The 26,102-nt window shown below is 30.5% G+C and overlaps 1 protein-coding gene across 2 annotated transcripts in view; it reads right to left on the bottom strand.

The window, feature by feature from the left end:
• The window catches only part of cv-c (RhoGTPase activating protein), a 411,227-nt gene that overhangs the window by 8,857 nt on the left and 376,268 nt on the right, over positions 1 to 26,102 (bottom strand). For both annotated transcript variants that reach the window (XM_085808436.1, XM_035351983.2), the window contains exons 13-18: positions 25,441 to 25,752; positions 20,640 to 20,770; positions 17,846 to 18,034; positions 10,639 to 10,785; positions 5,532 to 5,695; positions 2,937 to 3,059 (exon numbers count right to left, since the gene is read on the bottom strand). In XM_085808436.1, coding sequence (XP_085664562.1) covers positions 2,937 to 3,059; positions 5,532 to 5,695; positions 10,639 to 10,785; positions 17,846 to 18,034; positions 20,640 to 20,770; positions 25,441 to 25,752 — 1,066 coding nt within the window. The remainder of the gene's footprint in view (positions 1 to 2,936; positions 3,060 to 5,531; positions 5,696 to 10,638; positions 10,786 to 17,845; positions 18,035 to 20,639; positions 20,771 to 25,440; positions 25,753 to 26,102) is intronic.

Raw genomic sequence — 26,102 nt, 5'->3', positions numbered from 1 at the left:
GATAATCTCAATATTTATCATTAATTTACAGATGATGGGAATACTTGATGTCTAAACGGATGTATTTATTTCATGTGTTCTACTATCTGGAGATACTAACACCTCCTATGAGGCACTATGAATGCTCTATCAGGAGTATACTAATAGTATATTTAATTTTGGTATACATAAGTATGGAGATAGCAAAGATTTTGTTCATGTACAATAGTTTTTTGGGTTTATGAAGTAATGTCCAATAGTATATGCATGACAATAAGATGTATATATTTTTAACCCTTTGAGGCACGTTGTGCTCAATCTGGGCTTACCTAAACATTTCCTTCTATACACACAGAAAAATTGAATGAAAAAGGATTTGAAAGTTATTATAGGTTACTCTGAACCTTCTTTATTTATAGTAGATGGCTGCTCAACACAAACCAGTTCATATATTTTAGCCATGTTTAGTTTTTTAAGACCCTCATTTTTCAAAGAAATCTTCCAGATTTTTTTTTTTTAACAACCATTTTTATAAATGAAACAAAAATGATAAAAAACGAAAGTGAAACTGGTCTCCAGTCTATTCAGTAGGAAAGAAAAAGAAGTAAAATAATTAGAAGTAAGATTATTAAAAAAATTTGTGAACAAGAATATTAAAATCATTAACAACTACTAAAAACTGAACAGCTTCAAACAATCTAACCCACCAAATGAAGAAATTTTTTTACATAATGTTAAGCTTCATTAAAATTGAGATTCGGATATTTCTTCTTTTTTAGAAAACATTTTTGTTTTTTTATTGAAAATTTTTTCTGACTGTAGCTTTATTTGCCAAACATATGCTGATAATAGTGACACTGTTTTCTTAAGATTAAAATATGAAACAACATTTTTAAGGACTGAACAAGTTTTAGTTGTAATATAAACACAATTTATAAAAGGGAATGCAAGATTTTTGTGATTGTTTTTACTATCAGAATGTTATTTACAACTGTAGAAATAAATTTCTTTACTTCTTTAATGAGAGGAGAAATAATCATTCTGATTTTATGAATTAAAAGTAATTTCCCCCTTGGTTTGGTTCATTTAAATATGACACAAGCACTCAATGGCTATCTGCCTAAGGGAAGGGATGCCTTTGTTGAGGGTTTTCTCAGGCAAACTGTCTCATATTCTCATTACACATAGGGAAAACTATGAAAAACCATGCAGCCAGCTCGTTCGCTGGGATTCAAACCCCAGACAGAACTACCAATGTTCAGCCATTCAGGGGTTACAGCCCTGGTAAGAGTTATTTTGAAAGTTAATTATTCTATTTAAATAAATACTAGCACTTATTAAGATAATACTTGTTAAGATATCCCTCAAAAGAAAATTAAAATTTTGCAATAGTTCATGACAAGTACATTTAGTTTATTCTTGTTTCAGCTGTACCATAAATAATTGTTAGTTGATTATTATTAGAGAAAGTTAAAGACACAAAACTGATGTAAGTAATTATTTTGGGACGATGCAAATTTAAAAAAAATTAAGGCCAGATTACAATGATCAGCATTTTTAACTCATTCTTAAGTTTTTTTGCAGTACTGATATCAACTATAAAGTCTCAATATCTCCATAAAATGCCACCCAACTGGTATAGAGGTTAACATCGCTGACTGCCATGCTGAAGGGCTTGGGTTAGAATCCTGAAGAAGGCATGTATGTTTGGAAATATATAGTGTCCATTTGGCATGAGGGCACTCTAAATATGGGGCAAGCTGAAAGTCTTCTTGAGAGGTTGATGGTAGAGCCTAGGGGTGGGAGATCCTCGGATCCATCCAACAGGGCTCCATCAAAATTGGGGGCAGAACTGAGCTAAGTCGCACTGTCACCTGTAAGATGCTCAAGGCTGTTGCCAATGACAGGCGTAATCTTGCACTCCTTGGAATTCTGTGGGCTTGGGCTGACTATAAGGTCGGACAAGTGAGCATAAGCAACAACAATACCTCCATAAAGCTCTACTATTTAGAGCAAAATTTTCTACAGAAGCTATTGTTCAATATAATAATTAGTTTGGTGCAACTCTTAACTCCAGTCAAATCTCGCTTAAATGATTTTTTTCATGATCTTTATTTACCATAAAGTCATGCTGAGATACTGACCACTAAATAAAAGGAATAAAATCTCTTAGAAAAGAGGCACAAAAGTTATTTTTGTTAGAGGCAATAGTTAATTTTAAAAATCTAATTTTCCAAAAAGAATGTTTTTGTTTATTGCACTGATGATGAGAACTGAAATTTGAGATGAACTTAAGAAAACTGAAATTTTGGGGAAAAACTTTAAAAAAATTGATATTTTGAGGCACCAAACTCAAACTTTAAGAATGTACAAAGATGTCTAAATACAAGCAAAGCATTCCAGCTCCATACCAGAAATAACTATCCACCAATACCACCTGCAGATAGGTATGTTTCACACATGAAATGAATGAAATGTCGAATGAAAATATAAAACTTTTGCTAAGAGTTATAAATCACAAGAAATATTCATGGCACGTATGTAAGAAGATCTGAAAGTAACACCTCTATTCTTTAATTAGGACTCATAACAAAATACTTGCTATTTATGCATGGATTGCTCATATAAAATAAGAATACATTTTTTTCAAGAGTTTTTGATAGAAAAATTTGGTCACCAGATTGGAAATCAGTGGGAATGCCATGAAGTTCAGTACTAGAAGTCTGTAACAAAATTGTGTCAAGTACAATATTAACAGTTTTTTTGTGTTTTTGATATTTTTAATGTGAGCGAATTATAAATTGCAATGAATAGAAAATAAACCTCTGAAGAAAAAATAATCAATTCATATTAACTACAGTTTAGTACATTTTCAAAATAAATTCCTAAAAATCTGTAGCTAGATTTAATAAGAAAGTCATTCATAAGAAATGTCATATTTAAAAGAAATTGCTTACCGTAACACACAGTAATCACATGGTGGATGTGGAGATAAAGAAGAACACAGGTACTGGAATATTTCTGTCTGCTTGTTGAAGCGAGTTACAACTTTCCATTTAACAAGTGTGTCCCACAGATGCCTTAAAATAAATTATTAAATAATTTGAAATAAAATACAGAATCTGATTTAAGAGTTAAAATTATTAATAGCAGTTTCAGAAAATACATGCAAGAGCACATCAGTATTTATCTGCTTATATATTACATGTAAAATTACTATTATTATTATTGTCTTTTATCACCTTTTTTCATTTTTTTAGCTGGAAATTTGAACTTTGTTGTAAGTGCAGGAGCCTGTGTATATTTCATGCTGCCCATATAAAATTGTGCTTAGCGAAAATGGATAAAATTTAATATAACATTTGAAACCAAATAATGAGTCTAGAGTAAACCTCTTTGAAATGTTGGAATAAAATCTAATATTTCAATACATAGCCCAACAATGTTAATTCAGATTTTACACTTATTTTCAATTTTACAGGTATTCCAAGTACACAAACTAACGTAAATGAAAGCTTTTCAGAAAATCTGGTTGCTATAGCTACATTATTTTGAGGAATAATATTTTCACATGAGTCTATCATTTGGGAATTTTACATCTTTTAATTCTTACATTTGATATTTAAGCAATGAGTAAGCTGTAAACAGCTAGCTAGCCTACTATACAGTTGATAGAGCCAGAAACAATGCCTTAGATTAAAATCTTCCTACCAAAACTTAATTAATAAAGAACTTAAATATGTTACACACAAAATTACCATCATACAAAAATTATATAATTGTCAGAAAGTTTAATGTCTTTCACTGTCAGCTTAAACATCCCATAATATAATTTCCAACTATTTATGATTTTGGTTTATTTCCATAAAAATCCATTCAAATTTATACTTATTGCAATTACCATTAATAATCACAAAAAGCCACTGATATTTCTTTTGCAGCAATATTAAAAAAAGGTACCAATTTATTCTAGGAAGGGGTTTAAACCAACTTCATTTTTAGGTCAACAATTAAGGGGAAAAAAAAGAAACTGTAAAGCTAGAAAATATTCATAGTTATTCATCTAAAAATTTTTACATTCCACTACTACTGAAAGTGATCTACATGAACTGGAATTTTCTGTATAACAAGTTACCAGGACTAAGTAAAATGATTAAAATGGAAAATGGACCACCTATCTTCACTGTACACTGTTTCATAAATGTATTAAGTTAGCAACTCAATTTATTTACATGTTAATTACACATCTGTGGGTACAATCATTTCACAGCTATCTGCACCTTTTTTTATTTAAAAAATAAAATTTTATGAAAAAATTCCACAAACCTAACTATATTACCAATAGATATATTGCTGATGAAGTTAGTGCCACCAACAACTTCAGTCAAGTAAGAGCACAAAACATTTTTTCTAAATGTCTAAAATTTATCAAAACCGACAGTTGATATAATAATGTACCTTATTCAGATATAAATGAAGATTATTTAATTTCTAAACTAAAAACAAATTAAAATGTTAATTCCCGAGATTCTAACATTTCTTATATGGTAATTGCCAAAATAATTACTAATCAAATCATCAAAGTTAAAAATATTTGCACTGGCAGTTATAATGAGACTTTTCCTCCACTGCATGTGAATAAACAAACAAGTGGAAGCAGAAACAACTAATTTCACTTCCCACAGAAGACATGATGTGCAGAAAGAAACTATTTTTCCCATGCATTTACTTAAAAAGCATATAAAAATTTCTCACAAAATACAATTTGAGCATAAAAATTTATTTATACTGGAATTCTGGGTAATATAATAACATCCTGCATATATACAGAAGTGGCCATAAATTTTCTAATACCATTCATGCATCTTTCAAATATTCATTCAGGTTTGTTACTTTGTGTCACAAATATTAATCTTCTGCATAATTACTAACACCAATTATATGGCTATAGTTAATTTAAAAATTTTTTTTGCATATCTCAACAATAAATCAAACTTCTGAATAATAAATCTAACTGCAGTTTTCTGCAACATTTTATCAACTCACTTTCTGTTTTATGATATTTAATATTGGATAAATACAATTACATATAAAAAATGGACAAGATTTTATTATTATCACAATAAAAATGATTAAATGTCCTCAAATAATCGTGCAGTATCACAATATACCACAGTAGTTATCTTCTAACTACTCAAACGTTCAATAGAACGTAATTCAAAACAGCTAAAGAAAGCTAATCCATGAATTCGCTACAATCAACAAGAGCAGTTTTCTAAACAACAACAAACTAAGTAACTACCTACGAATTGAGAGGTTTTCCTCCTTTTATAAGATTTTAAAATCGCGTGCGAGAATTTTCTAGTACTTTCTCGAAATCAAAAAGAGATATTTATTAAATGTTTAATGCACGCTCTCTTGTATTTTCAATTTTCTGGCTTAGCTTTCTTTTAATATTCGTCACACGCTACACTGTGTGGGAAATAAAACCATTTAATTTATAATTGAACTAACATTAGCTTTTTAAATACCACATTCGTAACACTTATTACCTTTCTCTAAGAATGCGGTTCAAAAGCTCAACAGGTGGCGCTTCTACTTCTGTAGAAACCTTCCAAAGTCTAAGAGGATGACCATCAGATAATTTTTTGTATGCCAATTCAACATGATCATTTTGAGATACACTAACCCAGCCTTTATACTTTTCCCTTACTTCCTAAAAACAAAATACATGATGAATGGCTTATTGTTATTTAAAAAATATGTACAGTAAGGCAAGAAATAATTAAGAATATTTACAAAAGGATCACATAAACTTGGATTATTTCACCCACATTCCACACAACTGCAGAATTAGATATGATACATTAATGACCATGCTTCAGAAATTAGCAAGAAAAATTGAGTCTGATCATCTAAGATCTTAGCAATTTCTATAATTACTAAGCTCAAACTAGCTCACAGTTTGGAACTCGGAAGATTACTGTAAAAGGAACATTAACATTAAATTCTTATGAGACAATGCCTGTCTCCTTTTTTTTCGAAGGGGGGGATCATTCAATTTACTTCAACTCTGGAATACATATTTTCATAGCAAAGTTTTATAGAAAAATTAAAAATGAAAGAAATGTACTTTTTAATTGCTCGGAAAGCTAACACTCAATTTCTAAAAATGAAAGTATTCTAGCCCTGTCAAAAGCCATTCCCAACGGTGAAAAAAAAATTATTATGCACCAATATTCAGAAAGTGGTCTTTTACACACAAATATTTTTTATCTTCATTTTAATTCAACCTCCTTCTTTATTTTAACTCAAAAGTGTAACAGATTTATTCTATTGTATTTATATCTAAAATTAAATAATGTATAGTCTGTTGTGTTCATATCTAAAATAAAATATTGTACAATATAAACAATTTAGTTCGGTGCACCCAGCTGAATGCATTAACAACTAAATAAAACAATAAATAATAAGCAATACAAATTAAATGTATTAATGATAATTTTTCTAGTAATACTGCAGATCAGCTATTCAACAAGATACTGGAGCTCATCTTATTGCAAGCTCCACCTGAAATTCGATTTTGGTCAAAAATCGGGAAGTTTCAGAACTGGGCTCCAGCTGAAGATAAGTCTTGCAAGCCTGCCACTTTAAATTTTTAAAGTTACAACTCCAAAATACACAACCAGAAATACTAGATTCCTTTTATAAACCTAAGTTCTAAGAAATGTTTTCCTTAAGAGGACCAATTAAAAATATAATAAATAAATACAGTAGAACTCCAATTATCTGAATCAATTGGAATCGGACCCTGGATAATCAAAAATTATTCGGATAAATGGATTTTTTCTGAAGAAAGGGTCTACGTACACTGTAATTAATTACTATATGTACCTTATGTTAAAAATGAGAGAAGAAACTATTTTTAAAGAAAAAAAGAGTTTTCAATTAATTAAAATGTAAAGGTGAGCATTCAGGTGATGTGAGGGTCAGAGAAAATAAAACTCACAGACATATTAAGAAAAAAATGGATTTACATCTCAAGAAACCAATGTAAATTATTGCTTAAAAAAGCTACCTTAGCTGTACATTCAAGAAAACAAAACCATGTACGCAAATTTTTAGACAAATGAAGTTTGTTGTCGACCTAAAATGAAGTTGTTTTACACATGTGCATTCAGAAGCCTGTTGACACTTAAAATGACCAAATGTACACATGGTGACTGAACAATTAAGGAAAAGCAAATACAAAAGTAAATCAGTTTATTAATGAAGTAGATCAAGAATAAACTTATCACATTAAAATTTTAATAATGTGTTTTATATCTGATTTATTTGATTGTTTTATTCTTCACACTACTGGGCTTTGCATATGAAAGAAGGGTGTAGGTTTGATTTTCACATAAAGCTTGGTTGTAATTATCTTCGTGGAGTAATATTTATCCGTAACCTCATGTTGCATGGTGTTGAGATGACTAAATAACCAATGGGCCAGCCATCCCCTATGAATATTTAATGAGTCAATTAAGTCCTCTCTATTCAGGAGGCCGACTGAACTTTTAATAACATTGGATTAAAAAATTTCAGAGCAATATGCTCTGGATTTAAATTTTGTAAAATGCAAGTTTTGTATTTCAGACATGGAATAAACAAAAAGCAGAATAGTAATTTAACTTATTGCATACATTTATTTAATTTTTAATATGAGATCAAGTTAATAAATTTTGTTGATTACAGTACATAAAAATACAGTAAACTGGCATGCTGAATGACTCTTTTACTTCCACACAATAATGCTTAAGTTTGGTGTGGTTTGTTTGATTCTGGCAAAGCATACAAGGGCTATCTCCTTAAGATGATGAATACCTTTGTGGAGGCCTTTCTAAAAGAAACTGGCTCATGTCTACAATATCATCAACATCATTTTAGTGGAATGTGACATATGCAACATAAATTTTCTGGAGTGATAATATCCAATCACTTCTCAACAATCAGTTAATAATCTCTTTTGATTATCCTAAGCTTGTGTATAAACTTTGCAATGAAATTTGTGGACTTGACTACATCCCTTTCTTGTTTGTTTAAGATCACTCTGTGATGTATATCATTGAAGCCATTTCTTAGAATGACATGCTTAGATACTTTCCATAATACTTTGCATCTTGCATGCATTGTCAAATTTCTCCCTTTGCCAGCCCCTTTGTCTTTAACAAAATACATATACTAAAACTTACAGCAATTTCCCATTAGAAGTGAATATGGATTTATGCAAGGAAGATATGAAGGGAAATAGTACTTTCTGAATAACGTGGGCATTTATTATTGAGAAAATGCAATTAAAAGCTTCTTTTTCACATATTCTATAACACCTTTTGCAGTAGCATACTATGCAGACTTCCTCAAAGCCATAACATAGATAATATACAGTTAGCTAACATTGGACTCTGGCACATTTTCTTAGATATTATTTTACTCCTAAGCAGATTTTTATTCATTTTAGGACACATTCAGACATGACTTACACATCCTAAGTGATTGGCAGATCAGAAAAGAGCACTGGTCATAAAAAGGTATCAAAGTCATGAACACATTTTCAGGAAATGTATGCCATATGATGCCAGGGGTCAGACAAGAGGCTGTAAGATCGTCTGATGTAACTCATTACTATTTCACTGCCAGAAAGGTCATAAGCTATATGGAAGCTGAGAGTTCCTATTCTATTACCAGTAGCTTAATTTATAATTGTTACTTAAGATAATTAAAAGTACCTAGTATTACATTTTAAGCATTAAAATTAAGGGTATAAATATTTATTGGAAAAAAATGTATTTAAAATGGTATTTAAGTCTTATGTGCCTGATGTTATTTCAAAGATAAAACTGTAATACTAAAATTCAATTAGTAATTGAAAAATCATTTACTAAAACAATTTTAAATCAATGTAGCTAATATTTTTAAATTAGCAGTGGTTATTCCTCCAGAAATATTGCTACATACTGGTTAAATAAAACACAGAGCACAATGATAAAATCCATCTCAATTTGACCCTCATATGTAAAGCAGGTGCCCACCACTGCTAAATTAACAGCCAACTCTATTAGTTGATATAAGAAGTGATTTCTCATACATACATACTTTCTCATACATCTTCTGAGTAAGATGGCCATATAGTGCAAACACCAAATTATTGCTCTAAACATGACAGTTTACTATTCAGATGCAACGCAAGAATCTTGTCTTTGACATCAGAGTGCATTATGTCATTGTTCATGCATTCATTATGTAAAGCTATCCTAACAGATAATGAATGTATTACCCGACAATGAAAAGTTTACTATGTTTAGACAGCTGTACCTTGACATAAAAAGAGTTTGATACACATAGAATTCAAAGAAATATTTCTCCAAATATTAAAATTCTTTTCATCTACTTTAAAAGTATATAGTTATCTCTTATTTTAATGCACTTGCCACTAAAAATATTATTCTAATTGTACTTCTTATTCGAATGAAGATTTCAAAATGTGCTTTTCATACTGGGTGTAACTTAAATTACAATGTGGAAAGATACTGTGTATTTTCTCTATGACAAAATTCAACATTTTGATGTAATACAAAAATTTCAAATTTGAAGATTCTGCATATCAGCATTTATATATATATATATATATAGCTGATATGCTTGATAAGAAATACAGCTGCAGTTATAATATATATATATATATATATATATATATATATATATATAACTGCAGCTGTATTTCTTTGCTGGTTGCTAACAATTCATTCAGTGTTTTTTTGTGTTTGCTTCAAAAGTTTCTCAAATCGCTTCTCACTTAGGTTAGATGCCATTCTTGTAGAATCAAACATGGTTTCCGGCACTTACTGATACCAGGACTCACAAATGCACTGCATTACTCGCTAATAATAATTAATAACAACTGCTTTCTTCCAAGCAGTGATTTTATACTTTCAAAAGTTACTTGGTTGCACCTACAGTTATTAGATCTGCAACCAAAGCATTTCCCTTTGCTACTGACATAACATATTGGCTGCAGCTAGAAGCTGTGTTGATATATTTTGATGCCCGGGCGTATATCAGTACTATTAAGTTTCTGTGTAGCTTTTATTTATGCTAGTGTTTCATTTATTATATTTTCATTTAACTCTACTTCTCATTTTTACCACAGGCAAGTACCTCACTGAACTTTCTCTAAACCCAGACCTGGCTTCAGCAATCAAGTGTATTAGGTACTTTTGCCAGTGTGAAGTTCTCTTTATATGTCTCATTATAGGCACTTTCTATATACACGAGAACTCATACACACATTCAGTGACAGCAAAATTTCAATAATTTTCATTAACTTGTTTAATACTTTAAGCTAAGCTTTCTGGTTATGAACTTTGCAGTGGAGAGGGGAGATATTATATTTTGCAATTTTTATACAAGTGACACAATCATAAGCTGTGCACTTTTAAAATGTAATAGAAAAGAGTTCAACAAGAACTCATAATCAAAATAAATTTCAATGCACTACTCGATGTTAAAACTTTGTACATAAAAGAATGGTTAATTTAAAATTACACTAAATCTAAGCTTTACATATTTTTTGCAATAATATTTTAATATAAATGCATAGTAAAATCTACTCTTTCATACTTTTAAAAACATCTGAATGCAGCTATCTATGTAAACTTTCCATCCACTTTGCCCATTACTAGAGAAACTAGACAGTTCCTCTACAGTGGCTGGTTGAAAATGTACAGCAGATGAAATGCGGCTTTGAGAAATTGTTTCTTCTGATACCTGGATGCAATAAAAAGATATATTACATTCCTTAAGAAATAAATTCAAGTTATTTAATTTCACAGATTAAAAGCTGCAGGATCCACATAAAAGAGATGATACCAAAATTTAAAATAATAATACAAAAAAAAAAAGTATACAAATTTAATACAGTAAATCTCTTCAAACTGGAAACAGAAGAAGACAGAAATCTGTAAATCATAGAAAAAATTATATATTCTGATAAATGTACATAATTCACCTAAAGAAATTTCATTCAATTCTTAGTAATTCTATTTTGTGTAAATTTCACTGGGGAGGCAAACATTCTGTAATAATTCTACATAATCTGTCCATTCAGACAAAAATTAAAAAATGAATTCAAGTCAAAAAAAAAAGTTGTTGCCCCACAAAGCATACAGAAAACTTCAATATGATTTCTGTTCATGCATGACAGAGCAATCACAGTCAGTTGGAATATACAATCACTAATGGTAATCAGAAAAATTCATATTTAAAGTATGTATTTGCTGGAAATAAATAGTTATGCTACTCAAAACATATTTTGCTGAGATTGAGACATCTGCCTATTTCCTTTCTAGTTACATAATGTATTGTTTATGGTAAAGCACGAAAAGAATACCACTCATAAGTATATTTAATTCATGTTTACATTAAAACTAAACATTCTCATGTAGCCAGTGTGTTCTGTGAAGAACAACTTCTGGTAAGACTTCTACCATTCAGCAGTTTTCATCAGTTAACCACTAGTAGACTGTTTGCTTCACAGTCATGCACAGTTTGGCTGACGTGATTTGCTTGAGAGTTATCTAATTTTCCCTGACTGAGATGATGGAACAGATACTTTGATCTTTCAGAATTTTTAAGATTACCTTTCCCTCTTTCTTATACCTAATCATAGCACACATATTCTCACTACAAACCAAAAAGAAAAGAAAGGACTGATGATAGGCTTTATCAGCAAAGGTCACTCACTTCTCACTATATGAAATAATAGACATCTAAATGTGTCATTTATACTATGACATTATTAGTTGGTTGGTTGACTTTTAATGGCACAAAATCTTGAAGGTTATTATTTGCCAGACAAATGGTTAATAAAATCCAAAATCCACAAACACACTGTATCAGATGATTTGTTGAAATGAACCTGTAATGATGATGAAGGCATGGAGAAATTACTTCTGATATTCTTAGTAGAATGAAGTATTATTTCACATTAATTAATTAAATATTGTTTAATATTTGTTATGTTTTACATTTATTCAGGTTAATAGCAAATTATTTGATTTGCATAAAGCACAGTTTGGGTTATGCATAATTTTTTAACCTAATTTATACATCAGCATTCCACGCTCTGGTGCTTAAATAGTAGCATCCCCAGGATTTTCCTCTTTTTCAGGGGATGAGTAACAGCATATAAAAGTTGTTTATGGAAATATGCGGAATGAAGCCTTGGAATATCAAATAAATTCAGGAGTTGAAATTCAACTAGAGGATGAACAGAAGGATTACTTGGAGGGAGAGAATAGCTATGAAATCTTCTTGTTATTCAGTGAATACATTTAGTACTTTTTAAAAATTTAACTTGCTGCTAAAATGTGTAGAAAATGAAAAGTACCCTCACTAAAAGAAAGATAAAACTTAAATTTCAAATGAATTTAAGAAGAGTACAGGATTTTTTTTTTTTTTTAAACAGTATCACTGTCAAAAAAACTGGATATTCCTCCTTCAACACTGAAATAGCTAATCCTGAAACAAAGAAAACAGCAACTTACAGAAAATATATTTCAGAGAAATTCCATATCAAAAGCAAAATATCAGAAAGTGAGGACATTTGGCAATTTTCCCGATGGATGGATGGTAACTGCACAACAAAAATCACTGTTATAAATGAATCTGCTGAGTACTGGTTCAATAATTTAGCCTAAGAAATGGATGGATAGAAAAATGAAAGATACTTTTGATATTTTATTCACCTAGTTTCTGAAAGGACTTCAGCCTTTAAATGATATTAGTGTAATGCAGTAAAAAAAGTACAGATTTGCTCATTACTTTACTTTGCGCAAATTCAGTGGACTTGGAAAGATGACACCTCTAAGCATAAGACAATCAATCACAGAAAAGAAAATGTTTCAAAAATGTTGAAAATTTGCCATTACTGTACAAAGTGAATACAAAAGAGTAAATAACTGTGGCTTTCTCTATGTGGCTTAAGGAAACAGGCTAAGTGAAAAGAGGATGAAACTTTAAAATTTTATTTTCAGTGAATTAATGTATCGTCCATCAGCAACCAACTTTTCAAAATTCTAGAAGATTCTCTTCTCCTATTAAAACTACATGCAGTTTATTGCAAACTTTTAGGTTTCATTATATTCTAGAATTTAAAAATTTTCCATCAGAAAAGATGAATGCAAATTGCTTTTTAGAACATTCTTATAGGAAATACCCAAAAAATGATAAACACATTTGAGGATAAGGATGTGACTTTTATGGGTTTGGGATCATGTAAAATCAGAAAAAAGCTGTTTCACCAAAGGATGGTCTTAAGATAAAGGACCAGGAAAAAACACTAAAGCAAAGGTGTCATATAGCTCAAGAAGTTTGATACAACAGAGAAATAGGTATTACTTACAAGTAGACATAAATGATAAAAACATATTTTTATATCCACATTTAAGTAGCAGGATGCAGAAGTAAACAAACAATGAATCTTCTTTTTTAAGATGTAAAACAATGCATCAAAAATGTCTTTGCTAAGCTACTAGACAAAAAAATTGACTCATTTAAAAACTCTAAACCAAAAGCCATATTAGATTACACTTCAGGACTTTAAAAAAATATTACAAATTACATTTCTGCTAATATTTTCTAATAAGGAAATTTTAGTTATGCAAGATCAATTGAAAAAAAAAAGGTAAAAATATTCAATTTTTATATTAAGCATTAATGAAGCTAAATTCTTGTCAGTATTGAAAATAAATTGTTTTAACTATTTTAAAAGATATAAAAACAAGTTGATTAAATTTATGTAACTGTTATGGTATAACATTAGCAATAAATTCTACCGAGATATATATACTGGTAGTATCATAAATTCGTGCAAAGTTCAAACATTCGTAATAAAAGAAGGAATGCACGGAAAAATTTTCTGTTTGCGCCGATAGGGTTAGAAAGACATTGGATTTTTTTACATGTAAAAAAATTTTTTACAAAAGTAACCTACAGAGGGCACTCGCATGTCATACTGAAACATTTTATTCAAAGCACGCAAACAGAAACAGACAATCAAACAGACATTACCACCATCACAAGATAATAGGCAAGTGAGGCACATCACTACGCCCATTACAGCGGAGTGTAGCAAGTCGCCACCGATGGCAGCGATGGTCAGCCAAATGGCTTCTTTAAGTTCCACCAGTGTGGTTGGGAAGCCCCAGTTCACACGAGACTTTAACTATCCCCACAACCAAAAATCTGCCAGGGTCAAGTATGGTGATCTTGAGGGCCACTGAATCTTACAACCGGGACTTATCACTCGATCTTCCGTGAAAGATTCCAACAGCAACGTCTTGACGTCGCATGCAATGTGGGGCGGGGCACCATCCTGCATGAAGGTGACAACAGATAATTTATGTCTTTCCTGCAATGCAGGCACAAGGTGGTAACACAAAAGCATAAGTAATCTTATTGTACAATCACGTGACTCTGCTTTTTAACTGATTTGACATCATGTTAAGTTATGTTGCATAATGCAACTACTATAACAGAGATTAGTATCAGTGTAGGCAAACAGACATTGTGTACTTTGCCAGTATTAAATAATCTAAACCAAACTGAAAAATCCACTCGGTTAAAAATAGCAATATGCTACATATTGCTAATGTGGTACTCAGCTAAATTGTTTAAAACACATAGATGTTTAGAGAATTTATTTGATTCTAAATATTTATACAAATCAATAGGAATCTAGGGAGGAAACAAACAACTGCCTTAGCCTCTGAATTATTACTCATACAGCATTATTTACCATGATGAAACACTTTACTGGAACAATATTTCTTTTAAAACAGGAATGAAAACAAATTAAATATATAAACCAAGAATTGAACTCAAGGTTTTCATTTGCTAGGTGGATCTGCAGACTATTTGGCAAGAAATATGTGCAACTACATAATCCCCTACCTAAAAATCAGCTGTGAGAAGAGGAAGAGATAGCCAATTACTCAAATCAAGTTGGCAGAAGTAAAATACAGGAGTGGGCAATATTTTTGTAAATCTTGTTGGTTTCAATTTAGTCATGTATCAACTTGACAACTTGAGTTGGTCAAGTATCAATTAAGTTATCAAGTAAAATAACACGATCATGCAATATTTTCGTAAACCCTCACAATCGTTAACTATTTTGGTGCATAAAACATTCCAAAGTCCAACGTGCTTTCGTCAGGAACTGAGCTCAAGTTTTTCATTTGTGCAGGTAGATCTGATCAATTAAAAGAAATGTCTCCAACTCCATAATTCCCCTACCTAAAAAGCATTTGTAGAAAAAGTTTTGGCTTAGTTTATTTAATTATGGCAAAGCACACAAGGGCTACCTGCTTAAGGAGAGGGATGTCTTCATGGAGGATGTGGTCAGAGAAAGTGATAGTTACCCAAATCAGCTTAGAGATAAACTGTTCCCCACCACATTTTAGTTCTGGTGCATTTATATAGTCTTTTGATTTGGAGAGCAGAAAATCTTAAAAAATCAACTCACTAGCAATAAACCTGAGCTTTCCAGTTCTTACTTGGCTGAGTTGACCATTATATCACAAGAACAAATGGAAGATATAGCTAGAATTTTTCACATACTAAAATAAAAACTTAATTGAGAATAATTATTTATGCAAAAATTTATGCACTTTATGAAATCTGTTCTATTGTAAACAATTACCTACATAAACTTACCAAAATTAATGACTAAGCATTTACAGAAATTGTAAAGATTTCAAAGTTGAAATTACATCATCATAAAATGTTACTAATTAAGTAAAGCCTTTTTGCAAATTTATTTACATTCCTCGGCTTCATTACACAGTATGTACTATTCACAATATTTTATAATTAATTTTTTTAATCTTTTTGTACTTTTATCTATACAGGAATCAAGCTACAAAGTAGCTTTGTCTTATAAAGCCCTTAAAGGCAAATAACTTTTGCGTGTATAATTATAATTAATTACACAACACATCCTATAAAAATTTACTATAATTAGATTTTGGCAAGATCAATAAATTAAAAAAAATTATATACAGTTAGTCACAAAAGTCTGCGTACAGACTAAATTTTAAATTAAAAAAACACTTAAAGCATAGAAAAATGTATTTTAATCATTGCATTTTTTTTCTTCTATTAGCTAAAATTGTAAGCTTAAATAAAAAGTAAATAATATCAGTGTAATACTTTTTACATTTTTTCAAAAATATATTTTGTCAAAAAAACTCAGAAATTCCCTCCAATAAGTCTGCGTACACTTTTAAAAAAAAAATATATATAAGCTTTTACATTACTTCAATACTTTGTAGGATATCCTTTATTCTTCAAAACAGCTCGCAGACGTCTGAGCATTGACTGAACTACTTTTTCAGTGTCATCCGATGTAAATTTTGCCCATTCTCCCTGCAATTTACTAATTAGCTTATTTTGCGACGTAATATTGTGTTTTCGAATTCGTTTTGTCCAATTTTGCCCACAAATGTTCAATTGGATTGAGGTCTGGTGACTGTGGAGGAGTACGCAACTGTCTTGGAGTGTGATAGAGGAGATATTCCTTCACAATTTTAGCTGTATGTTTCGGGTCGTTGTCTTGTTGGAAAATAAAGGTATTAGAAAGGTTTAAATTTCAGACACTGTCTCGTAGATTTTTCTTCAGAATATCCAGATAAACATACTTATCCATAACTTTATCAATAATGTGAAAATTTCCAACTCCTTTCGACGACATACACCCCCATACCATCACACCGCCAACTCCATGTTTGACAGTTGGATTTAAATTTCTCAGATTCAGTTCTGTTCCTGGTTTTCTCCATACAATAGGCTGGCCATTAACTTTAAATATTGTAAATTTACTTTCATCTGACCAAATTACATTGTTCCAGAAGTCCTGCAAAGAGTTTAAATATGTTTTGGCAAAATCAATTCTTTTCTTTCTATTTGTCTCGGAAATGTATGGCTTAGACCTAGGTTTGCGTCCATGATAATCGGACTTTCGCAGCACTTTTCGTACAGTTTCAGGAGAAATGTCCTTGTTGCTAGTTAAAAAAATGTCTTTTGCAATGCTTGCAGCAGAAAGTTTAGGATTTTGTTTAATTCGTAAAAGAATTTTTCTTTCTTCTCTCTGCGTTAGCTTCTTCGGTCTCCCACATCTTGGTTTTATAGCAAGACTACCAGTGTCAAGATAGTTTTGAATAACTCTTTGCATACTAGAAAATGGTTTTCCAATGGTTTTACCAATATAACGAAGAGTTTTACCTTCATCTCTCAATTTGATAATTAGTTGTCTCGTAACTAAAGGAATTTCTTTATTGGTTGTCAATTTCGTCAAAGAAAATAGAAATAGCAACATCTAATCAACGTGAAATTTGCTTCGGAAGTCAATGACCTTGAAAGTGTAACCTTCTTTGTATTCTCAAGTTTGAAGTTTAAAAGTTTGATAAGAAATCCCCCCCGCCTCCTTCGCTTTGTACGCAAACTTTATTGGCTTTGATTTCTGGCCACTTATCTTTTAAAAATTAGTGTGCATAAATTATTAGATATGAAAATATTACAGTTAAATAATTTCAAAGTACCTTATTGAAACTAAATATTTAAAAAATAAAACTTTAAGAAACTACCCTTTTCGCACCTTAAAATTTGGATTTGATATTACTTTTCTTGATGTACGCAGACTTTATTGACTAATTGTATATATATATAAATTGTAAAATAATTGTACAGAGTGATATAAAAAAGAACAAACTAATAAATTACACGTAAGAATTTTGGAAAATTTCTTAACATATGTTACAAGAGCACTTACAGTGAACAGAGTTTTATAGTTAAGAACCATGCATGATAGGCATTCATATGCTGCTCGGTTTTCATTCAGTTCTCGTAAATCTGGCACACCAACTGTTTTTCGGCGACGAGGACTAGAGCTTGCACTACGTGCTGTAGAGAGATGAAATAACGATGGGGCAAAACAAACCGCTAAATTAGTAGCACTCATCTGAAATAAATATTTTACATTGTTTTATAACAGAAAAAAGACAAGTTACTGCAAAGTTTGAGTTTGGTTTCCAAACATGAAGAATACTAAAAAGGGAAATAAAAAGATTGCTAGGTTGCAACTTTTTCCTTTTCCAGTAGGATTGCAATGGTCTAATTATTTCTCTTTCCATGGTCTGACATTTAAAATAAAAAAATTCATAACTCCCTCTTGCCTTTGCAAAATCATGCTATGATTACTACATAGAGATGTACATATAAACCATGCAGCAACTGAAACTGTTATTAGACAGCAATATCAACAATTACCTACACTTGATAATGTTAAGCATAACTTCTCATGTAGCTAATGTTTAATGACCAAGATTAAATTGCAAAATTTGGAAATTATATATACATATATATATATATAATATAACAAAACCAATACCAGACAAAAAAAAAAAAGAAAAAGAAAAAAAAAAAAAAAGAAAAAAAAAAAGAAAGAAAGAAAGAAAGAAGAGGAATTCAATTAAATCTGATGTAACGTTATCAAGAGGAGGATACATCAGACTCAATTACAGTTCCCCTTCCACTTGAAAACCCTGGTGTTTCTGTATTCAAAATCAGCTGATGAACTATTCTAAAGTTTTTTTTTTAATTATAACAGTTCATTCAAAAATTCTGAAGTTCTTCTTAACATAAGGAAAAATTAAATGCCAAATCTAAGTAAAAGAATAAAATTAGACATTTTCACTGAATTTAAAACTGAAATAAAACTAACAAAAATAATCTGAAAACATGAGTTTAAAACTTACTCAGAGAATGCAGCAGTCCCGTAGCAATCCAGTAGTTTTTCTCGGTTTGTTTTGAAATCCAGTGTTTTGAAATTTGTACTTTGATTACGGTGTTTTCACTTAATTTCTAGTAGATTCTATTTCTACATTTTAACTTCACAATTTATTCAATTTTAATCTTACATCACGTAAAAAATTCCTTAATTATTTGCTTTATTCAAACTTGAAATTTTCTTCAAATGGATGTGATTACACTTGAAATTTTCTTCAAATGGATGGGATTACTATTTTTTCACTACTGCATTACTACTTCGCCCTCTGAGTCATATGGTCAGTTTGTTATTTTTATTTCAATTTTAAATTCAGTGAAAAAGTTTAATTTTATTCTTTTACTTGATTTGACATTTAATTTTCCCTTGCTTCAAGGAGGACTTCAGAATTTGTGGATGAACTGTTATAATTAAAGACACTAGAATGGTTCATCAGCTTATTTTGAATACAGACACAAAAGGGTTCACTGCACCATGCATGATAGGATCCGAGAAGGGGTAGATTAAGACGAATTGGGATCAGACAGCAATGAAGGATTGGAAATACCATCATTATGTGCTGATGAACAGAGAACATAAGAAGTGAAAAAGCAACTCATAAGTAAAAGCACATAATTTTATTCATCAGTATTTAACAGTTGTGATATTAAAGAGGTGACAGAAGGTGTTTGACGTCTATCTCAAATCTTCAAGTCCAACCACTAACAATGGAGCAGCCGAACATTTTGAAATATTTCAGGCATCTCTCAGATAGCTGCAACAGCTGCACGCAACAAGATCCTTCTTATTTTCTACAAGTGTATCATAACAATACCTTTTATGCAACTTCAGAAGAAAAAGAAATGAGGGAGGATAGAACTAGCAATTGTGCATGACAATGAATGGGACTATCATACCTGATCTACTACTGTCAAAATCTAACATTTAAGTACTCAAATTTCGCCACACTTTTCTGAAGATACCATTGAAATATAGCAAACCTCGGTGTGTAATTATCATTCTAGAGTAGCTTTATGCATTCCTCATAGTATGGGTGAAGCTAGGTTGAGGTCGAATTATTTTAATATGACACAGTACATATTGGTTATCTGCCTATGGAAAGGAGTGCCTTCGCAGAGATCTTTCTAAGGAGAATTGGCTCACATTCACATTACACATTGGGGAAAAACATAAATCAATGCAGCCAGCCTATTCACATGGGGCTGAACCCAGGTTGAACTTCCAGCATTCAGCAGTCTTAATTATGCGGCCACTAGAGAGGCCCGTAGTTGGTTCGAGTTCAGGATCTTTCAGAAGATGGTACAGGAAAGACCAAAGTGAGAGACCATTGCTTGTGCATTGCTACATGAAGTGCCTTGAACATGACAAAGCACCATCTCCTCCATATCAGAGGTATGTGTTGTTTCTGCCTAATTTATGGCACATCTCTTAAAAGAACTCATTTCGCATAATGTCTGATGCAGCGATTTAAACATCTAATGGTTTGGAATACGTCTTGCTGGGGTAGTATATGCATTTATGAAACCTTACATTCGAGTTCCACTGCATGTGCTTGTCAAATGGGAGTTTTTATGGCACAACACTTTACCAATTTCCCACTGACACCCTCTATCACATAATGATTGTGTTTCTAACCCTGCATTACCCTCTAATTGGAATTCATTTTTGAATAACTAGCTCTCCTAGAACTTTCTACACATACTAGTAAATCTCCCAGTATACATATAGGTGAGATACTGCAGAAGAATTTAAGTTTGCAGGCTAATTAAAAATATCTAACCTGATTTACACCAGAATGTTGACACACTTCATATAAAAATTCCAATAATGATTGAAGAACTTCACGATTCTCATCTGGCATCAACATCAGAGCAGCTTGAATAGCCTCCAGACGCAAATCTTCAGGAATGCCTAAAAATTATTAGCAAACGAAACAAGTAAATAAACTGCCAGCGAGAACATACATATCTTCATTAATGAGTTGCAATTTTTTTCCATAACAGAAGTGAACTTCTGTCAGGGTATAAAACATTAACTATTATCTTTTACATTATTAACAGGCAGAGAGGATACTAAGATTTTAAGTAGTGCAAGCAAAAAGTGTATCTGCCATTGACCAAAAGTTACAAATTGTATAATCGACGAATTAACACATATTATATGTAGATTATATGCATTATATACTGCAAGCTTGGGCTAAAAAAAGCCAACATGATCATATAAATATGATATATATATATTATATACTGCATTCTTAGGCTAAGGTAAACTAAGAGGGGATAAAATACAAAGTAAAATATCATAATGAAGAGATCACATAGCTATGAGTACTTCACTCTATTCTTCAACATACTAAGTCTAGATCATCTACTATTTAAAAGATTGTCTGTAATTTAAAAGATTGTAATGTAAGCAGCACTTACATTAATACTCTCAAAGAGATTACTAATCACTTCATATAACACATACATATTTAGATATCCAAAATTAAAATTTTAGTATTAAAGTGCTTGAAAATATATATTGCATTTTAAAATGCCATAATTTTCTGCATTTGGGGATGAATGTCAGCACAAGAACATGCACTTCGTGTTTTATTTAAAATGTGGGGTGTTAGGCAGTGGTCTCAAACTGGAAACCTGTGAAGAAATTTCAGTTACGTATTTGTTGCAATTACAGTATTGCAAATATCATAAAATTTTAGTTACTTGAAAGTCTGAGTTCATATTACTTTCATTTCCACTACAACAAAAACATCAATAATGCACTAGAAATTCTATAAATTGAGAAAATTAATTTACAATGTGATATAAATCTTATTCAAATATTTGAAGATACATATTTTATTTTCATGCTTGTCAAAAAATAAGAAAGCTCGATAACAAATTTTTGCACTAAGAACAATTGCTTTGTTTGCAAATACATTTATAATAATTACAGCTTTTTTTACACTTGAAAATGCATAGCAAATAACTCGATTAATGAATGATTATCTACAATCCATGATGAAGATAATTTTCAGTAACTTTTCTCCAAGGTTATAAACTTTATCAGAATCGAAACACCGTGAAATATCAAGCTATAGTAAGAAATGAAGATGTTTATAATTATTTACATACACACATATGCATTTTTATTTATGACCAGAAGAAAAAGTTAATGAAAAAAAAGAAAGAGACTAAATTGTTATTATTTATTCTCAAGTTTGGTTCCACTTGACAATAGTTTCAAGTTTGGTTCCAATTAAAGTTCCCGAAATAAATTTTTTTATAATTTATTTATTTCTAGTTTAAAATGTAAGACTGCCATTATAACTGGAAGTTTTAAAGTCATGAGTGAGCTATCGCTACGTCTTAAACAATTCACAAAATACAGAAGAAGGTCCAAATAACTTTTTTTTTTTTGTTTAATCTTAATATAACATAACAGGCACAACTTGTGCTACAGACAAAATTCCACCACTTGTGGATCTTAACATAAGAGTTTAAATTAAATGCTGATAAGGTAGTCAAAGGCTTTACATTAAAAGATTAAAAATAAGCTGGCAAATATATTTTATTGCTGCATATTTAAAACATTGATTAGTGAGAATCCTCAAGCTGGAATATCAGTTTTGAGCAGAACTAGCAAAAAATAAATAAATAAAATTAAATAAATAAAAATAAAAATAACAGCAAGACATTATGCAACTGGCAGAAGCTCTAATCTGAAGAAGATTCAAAAGTTCCAGCTTAAATACACAATCTAATTTGCATTCTGGTAAGAAATACAGAAAGGAGACGTTATATAGTAAAGACTTAATAATAACTGGTTAATTAACACAAGATAGTTTACGAAAGTATATTATTTATGCTAATTAAGCATATTAAATTTTAAAAAAGGTCAGTCTAAGAATTTAATATTTAGTTATCAGTATATTTAAATCACAAAGTGTAATCAACAAAATTGTCTTACGAGTACCAACTTTTAGATTTCAGATAAAAGGTAATCATAAATTTGAATTTTTATCCCTTTGCAATATTATTGTTTATGCATGTTTTGATAAATATTCAGCAAACAAAATTTAAAATTTACTTACAATATTTTTTTCAGCCGGGGTGGGGTAAAAATCTGGCCAACAGCTAATTTTATGTTGTGCATTTGGCTCGCAGGCAATTTGAGTTTGAGACCACTGATATCAGGTTTGCTGTTTTTACATAATAAACATGATAAAAAGGAAAAGAAATATGAGAGATCCTTTTTATAGCAATGTTCATTTTACTGAACTGACAATTATTAAGTGGAAACAACCAGCATCATGACAGTACATTTTAAACAAATGCTCACAACTCTTCAACTCACTTCAATAGTAGAAGCAGAACATGTTTAGAATTATTTCAATAACACTATCTGAGCTTTTAGTTAATTTTTATGGTTTATGGACAATGATGGTGAGACCATTTCACTCACCGATACTGCCGATATGTGATGCTTGAGTGTGTTTTTGTACTAATATATTCATATATTTCAGTTTTCTATTGGGTCAGTCCATAAATTCGTGCACAATTTTTGGTAAATTTTTAAATAATTTAAGAAACACAAATTAACATTTTAATCAATTATATATTTTCCTCCATTATCTAAAATGTCTCACCATCCTACAGGCAGCTTTTTTATGCCATTACTGTAGAAAGACTCAGGTTCTGATGCAAAAAAACTTGAAAGTTCATTGTGTACATCCTGTTTATAATTTAATTTTTTTCCCAGTAAAAAATTTTGTAAGGCACGAAATAAGTGAAAATCACTTGGGGCAATATCTGGGAAGTAAGCAGAATGTGGCAAAAGCTCCCAATTAAATTTACTAATTTCTTGCAGCGTTGTTCGAGCCGTATGCAGTCTAGCGTTATCATGATGAAACAGCACTTTTTTGATATTCACCAATCGTGGGTGTTTTTTTATCAATTTTCAGTTTAGATGGCAACGTTGTTCACTATAAACTTCTGAATTAATCGTTTGATTTGGTTCTAACATCCTGAACGGGGTTCATCATCAATCCTGCTTTTCCAATTTAAAATTTTTTAAACCATTTCTGGGCAGTCCTTACACTAATAGTGTGTTCACCGTGTATACTATTAATTTTTATCGCTGCAAACCTGGCAGATTCACCACTCGAAAATTAAAAATGTAGCACAGCATATTTGTACCGATTATCTATATTCATCTTCTATGGGTACTAAAATGCATTCGATATTTACAAAAGTTGGTGATGAACTGAATAATATGTTATTCAAACGATGACAAGTTTCAACAGGTTCAAAATTGCATTGTTTTAGTAAATGCATCATAGTGAATTCCACGCATACTCTTAATGTGCATGAACTTATGGACTGACCTAATATAATAAATATGTTTTCATTTCATAATAATAAATGATAAAATAAATTAATATTTACATACATTTTATGCCATTATGGCACACAAAAGATAAGTTTTCTTTATATACTTTTAGGCCACTTAATGTATATGCTTTTATTTTCTAAACTTATTCTAAATCACAGAAGAATTTTCCTAAACAGAGAAAACATTCTCCATTAAAATTCAAATTAAATTAAATTCAAATCTGCACAGTTCAAGGATGAACTGAATTTATAAAACTGAAATATTTGTTTTGTTTTTTTTTTTTTTTTTTTTTTTTTTTATATATATATATATATATATATATATATATATTTCTTGATTTTATACAGCATGCTGCAAAATCTTGCATTTATAAGAGAAGGTAGCTTCTAATTCCTCTATCTTTATATCACCAGAAAAAGAATTAACAAGAAAATATGAAGACCACATTTTTCACAGCAAATTATAAAAGTGAGTAATGAACTGAAATTGACATGGGAAAGACAGAAAAACTTCAAGAATTATATAAAAATTATAAATCCCACATCCTTTTTTTATGGCTAGACCAGAATATTCTATGATAGCTCAAGAAATTTGAGAATTTCATACACCACACACCCATCCTCAAACAGTAAGAAAATTAATCTTTCTTGTAATGTTTTAAAAATGTCCAGATGACTGTCATAATACAGACTGCTTATCATAGGTGTTATCTGTGCCCTGTGACAAACCTTCTATCTTGGCATGAATGATTTTCATCACTTATGGTTTTATAATCTTCAAAAACTTTTAAAGATCATCACTTCACATTCAGTTACCATATCTGACACAATAATAACACTAACACATAGTAAACTAAATAAATAACTAACACATTGTAATGTAATAAATAACTAACACATTGTAATGTAATAAATAACACATTGTAATTTAATAAATAACTAACACATTGTAATGTAATAAATAACTAACACATTGTAATGTAATAAATAACTAACACATTGTAATGCACTTTACTGCTGATAAAATTTTAAAAAATGCCAATTTTATGCTTTACTATGCAACCTTGACTGTACCTATGGCCGGAACATGTAAAGTATGTGTCAGCATAGAACAAGTTTAAGATTTCAAAATGTAGAAGCAAAAACTAATAAGAATGTCATGAATAAGATTACAATGTAGCAAAGTGAAATTTTTCTACATACACTGAAAAATACTGATAAATGTTTCAGAAAGTTTATTTGTAAGAAGAGCTTCTGGAAGTTCTCGAAAATATAGTTTCAACATATCTGCTACATCATATGCCTGCTGCTCTTCATAGCTGATTTTCTCTGGACTAGTTTCATTCATAGACTTCAGTTTTTGTATTCGTGAACGTACACCAGATTTCCTAAAGAGACCTGTTGAATCTAAAGCCGTTTTCCTGAGGTAATGAATTGCACCTTGAATAGAAACAGGCAAAGGCTGACCAGTTCTCTGAAGAATCAAAAGTAAGGGTACTCCAAACACAACTTTGTCTGAAAAAATAACAAACAGTATTAAAAAAGATTTAGAACATTAAAATGTCTACAACATGTATTTATATAATTAATCATGAGAAAAACATGCCTAATCATAAAATCATCAGAAAATTAAAGTTATTGAAGAAAAAGAAAATTTACATGCACTTCCAAGGGTTATGTACAGGATATATGATTTTGTTTCAGGGAGAAACAAGACAATAAAAACCTTAGAGATGATAATATATCAGTTTTGAGTAAAACTGAAAATATGTATTTAATATATATTTATATTTTATACCAAATTAAATACACTTTAAATATTTAAGTTTGCTTATTATTACATTATATTTAAGAGTAATCTAATG

This window comes from Stegodyphus dumicola, chromosome X1, assembly GCF_044657685.1.
Source record: "Stegodyphus dumicola isolate Sdum_Otavi_A_Nest chromosome X1, ASM4465768v1".
NCBI classification, from domain to species: Eukaryota; Metazoa; Arthropoda; class Arachnida; order Araneae; family Eresidae; genus Stegodyphus; species Stegodyphus dumicola.
This window is presented reverse-complemented; position numbering and strand designations above follow the sequence as displayed.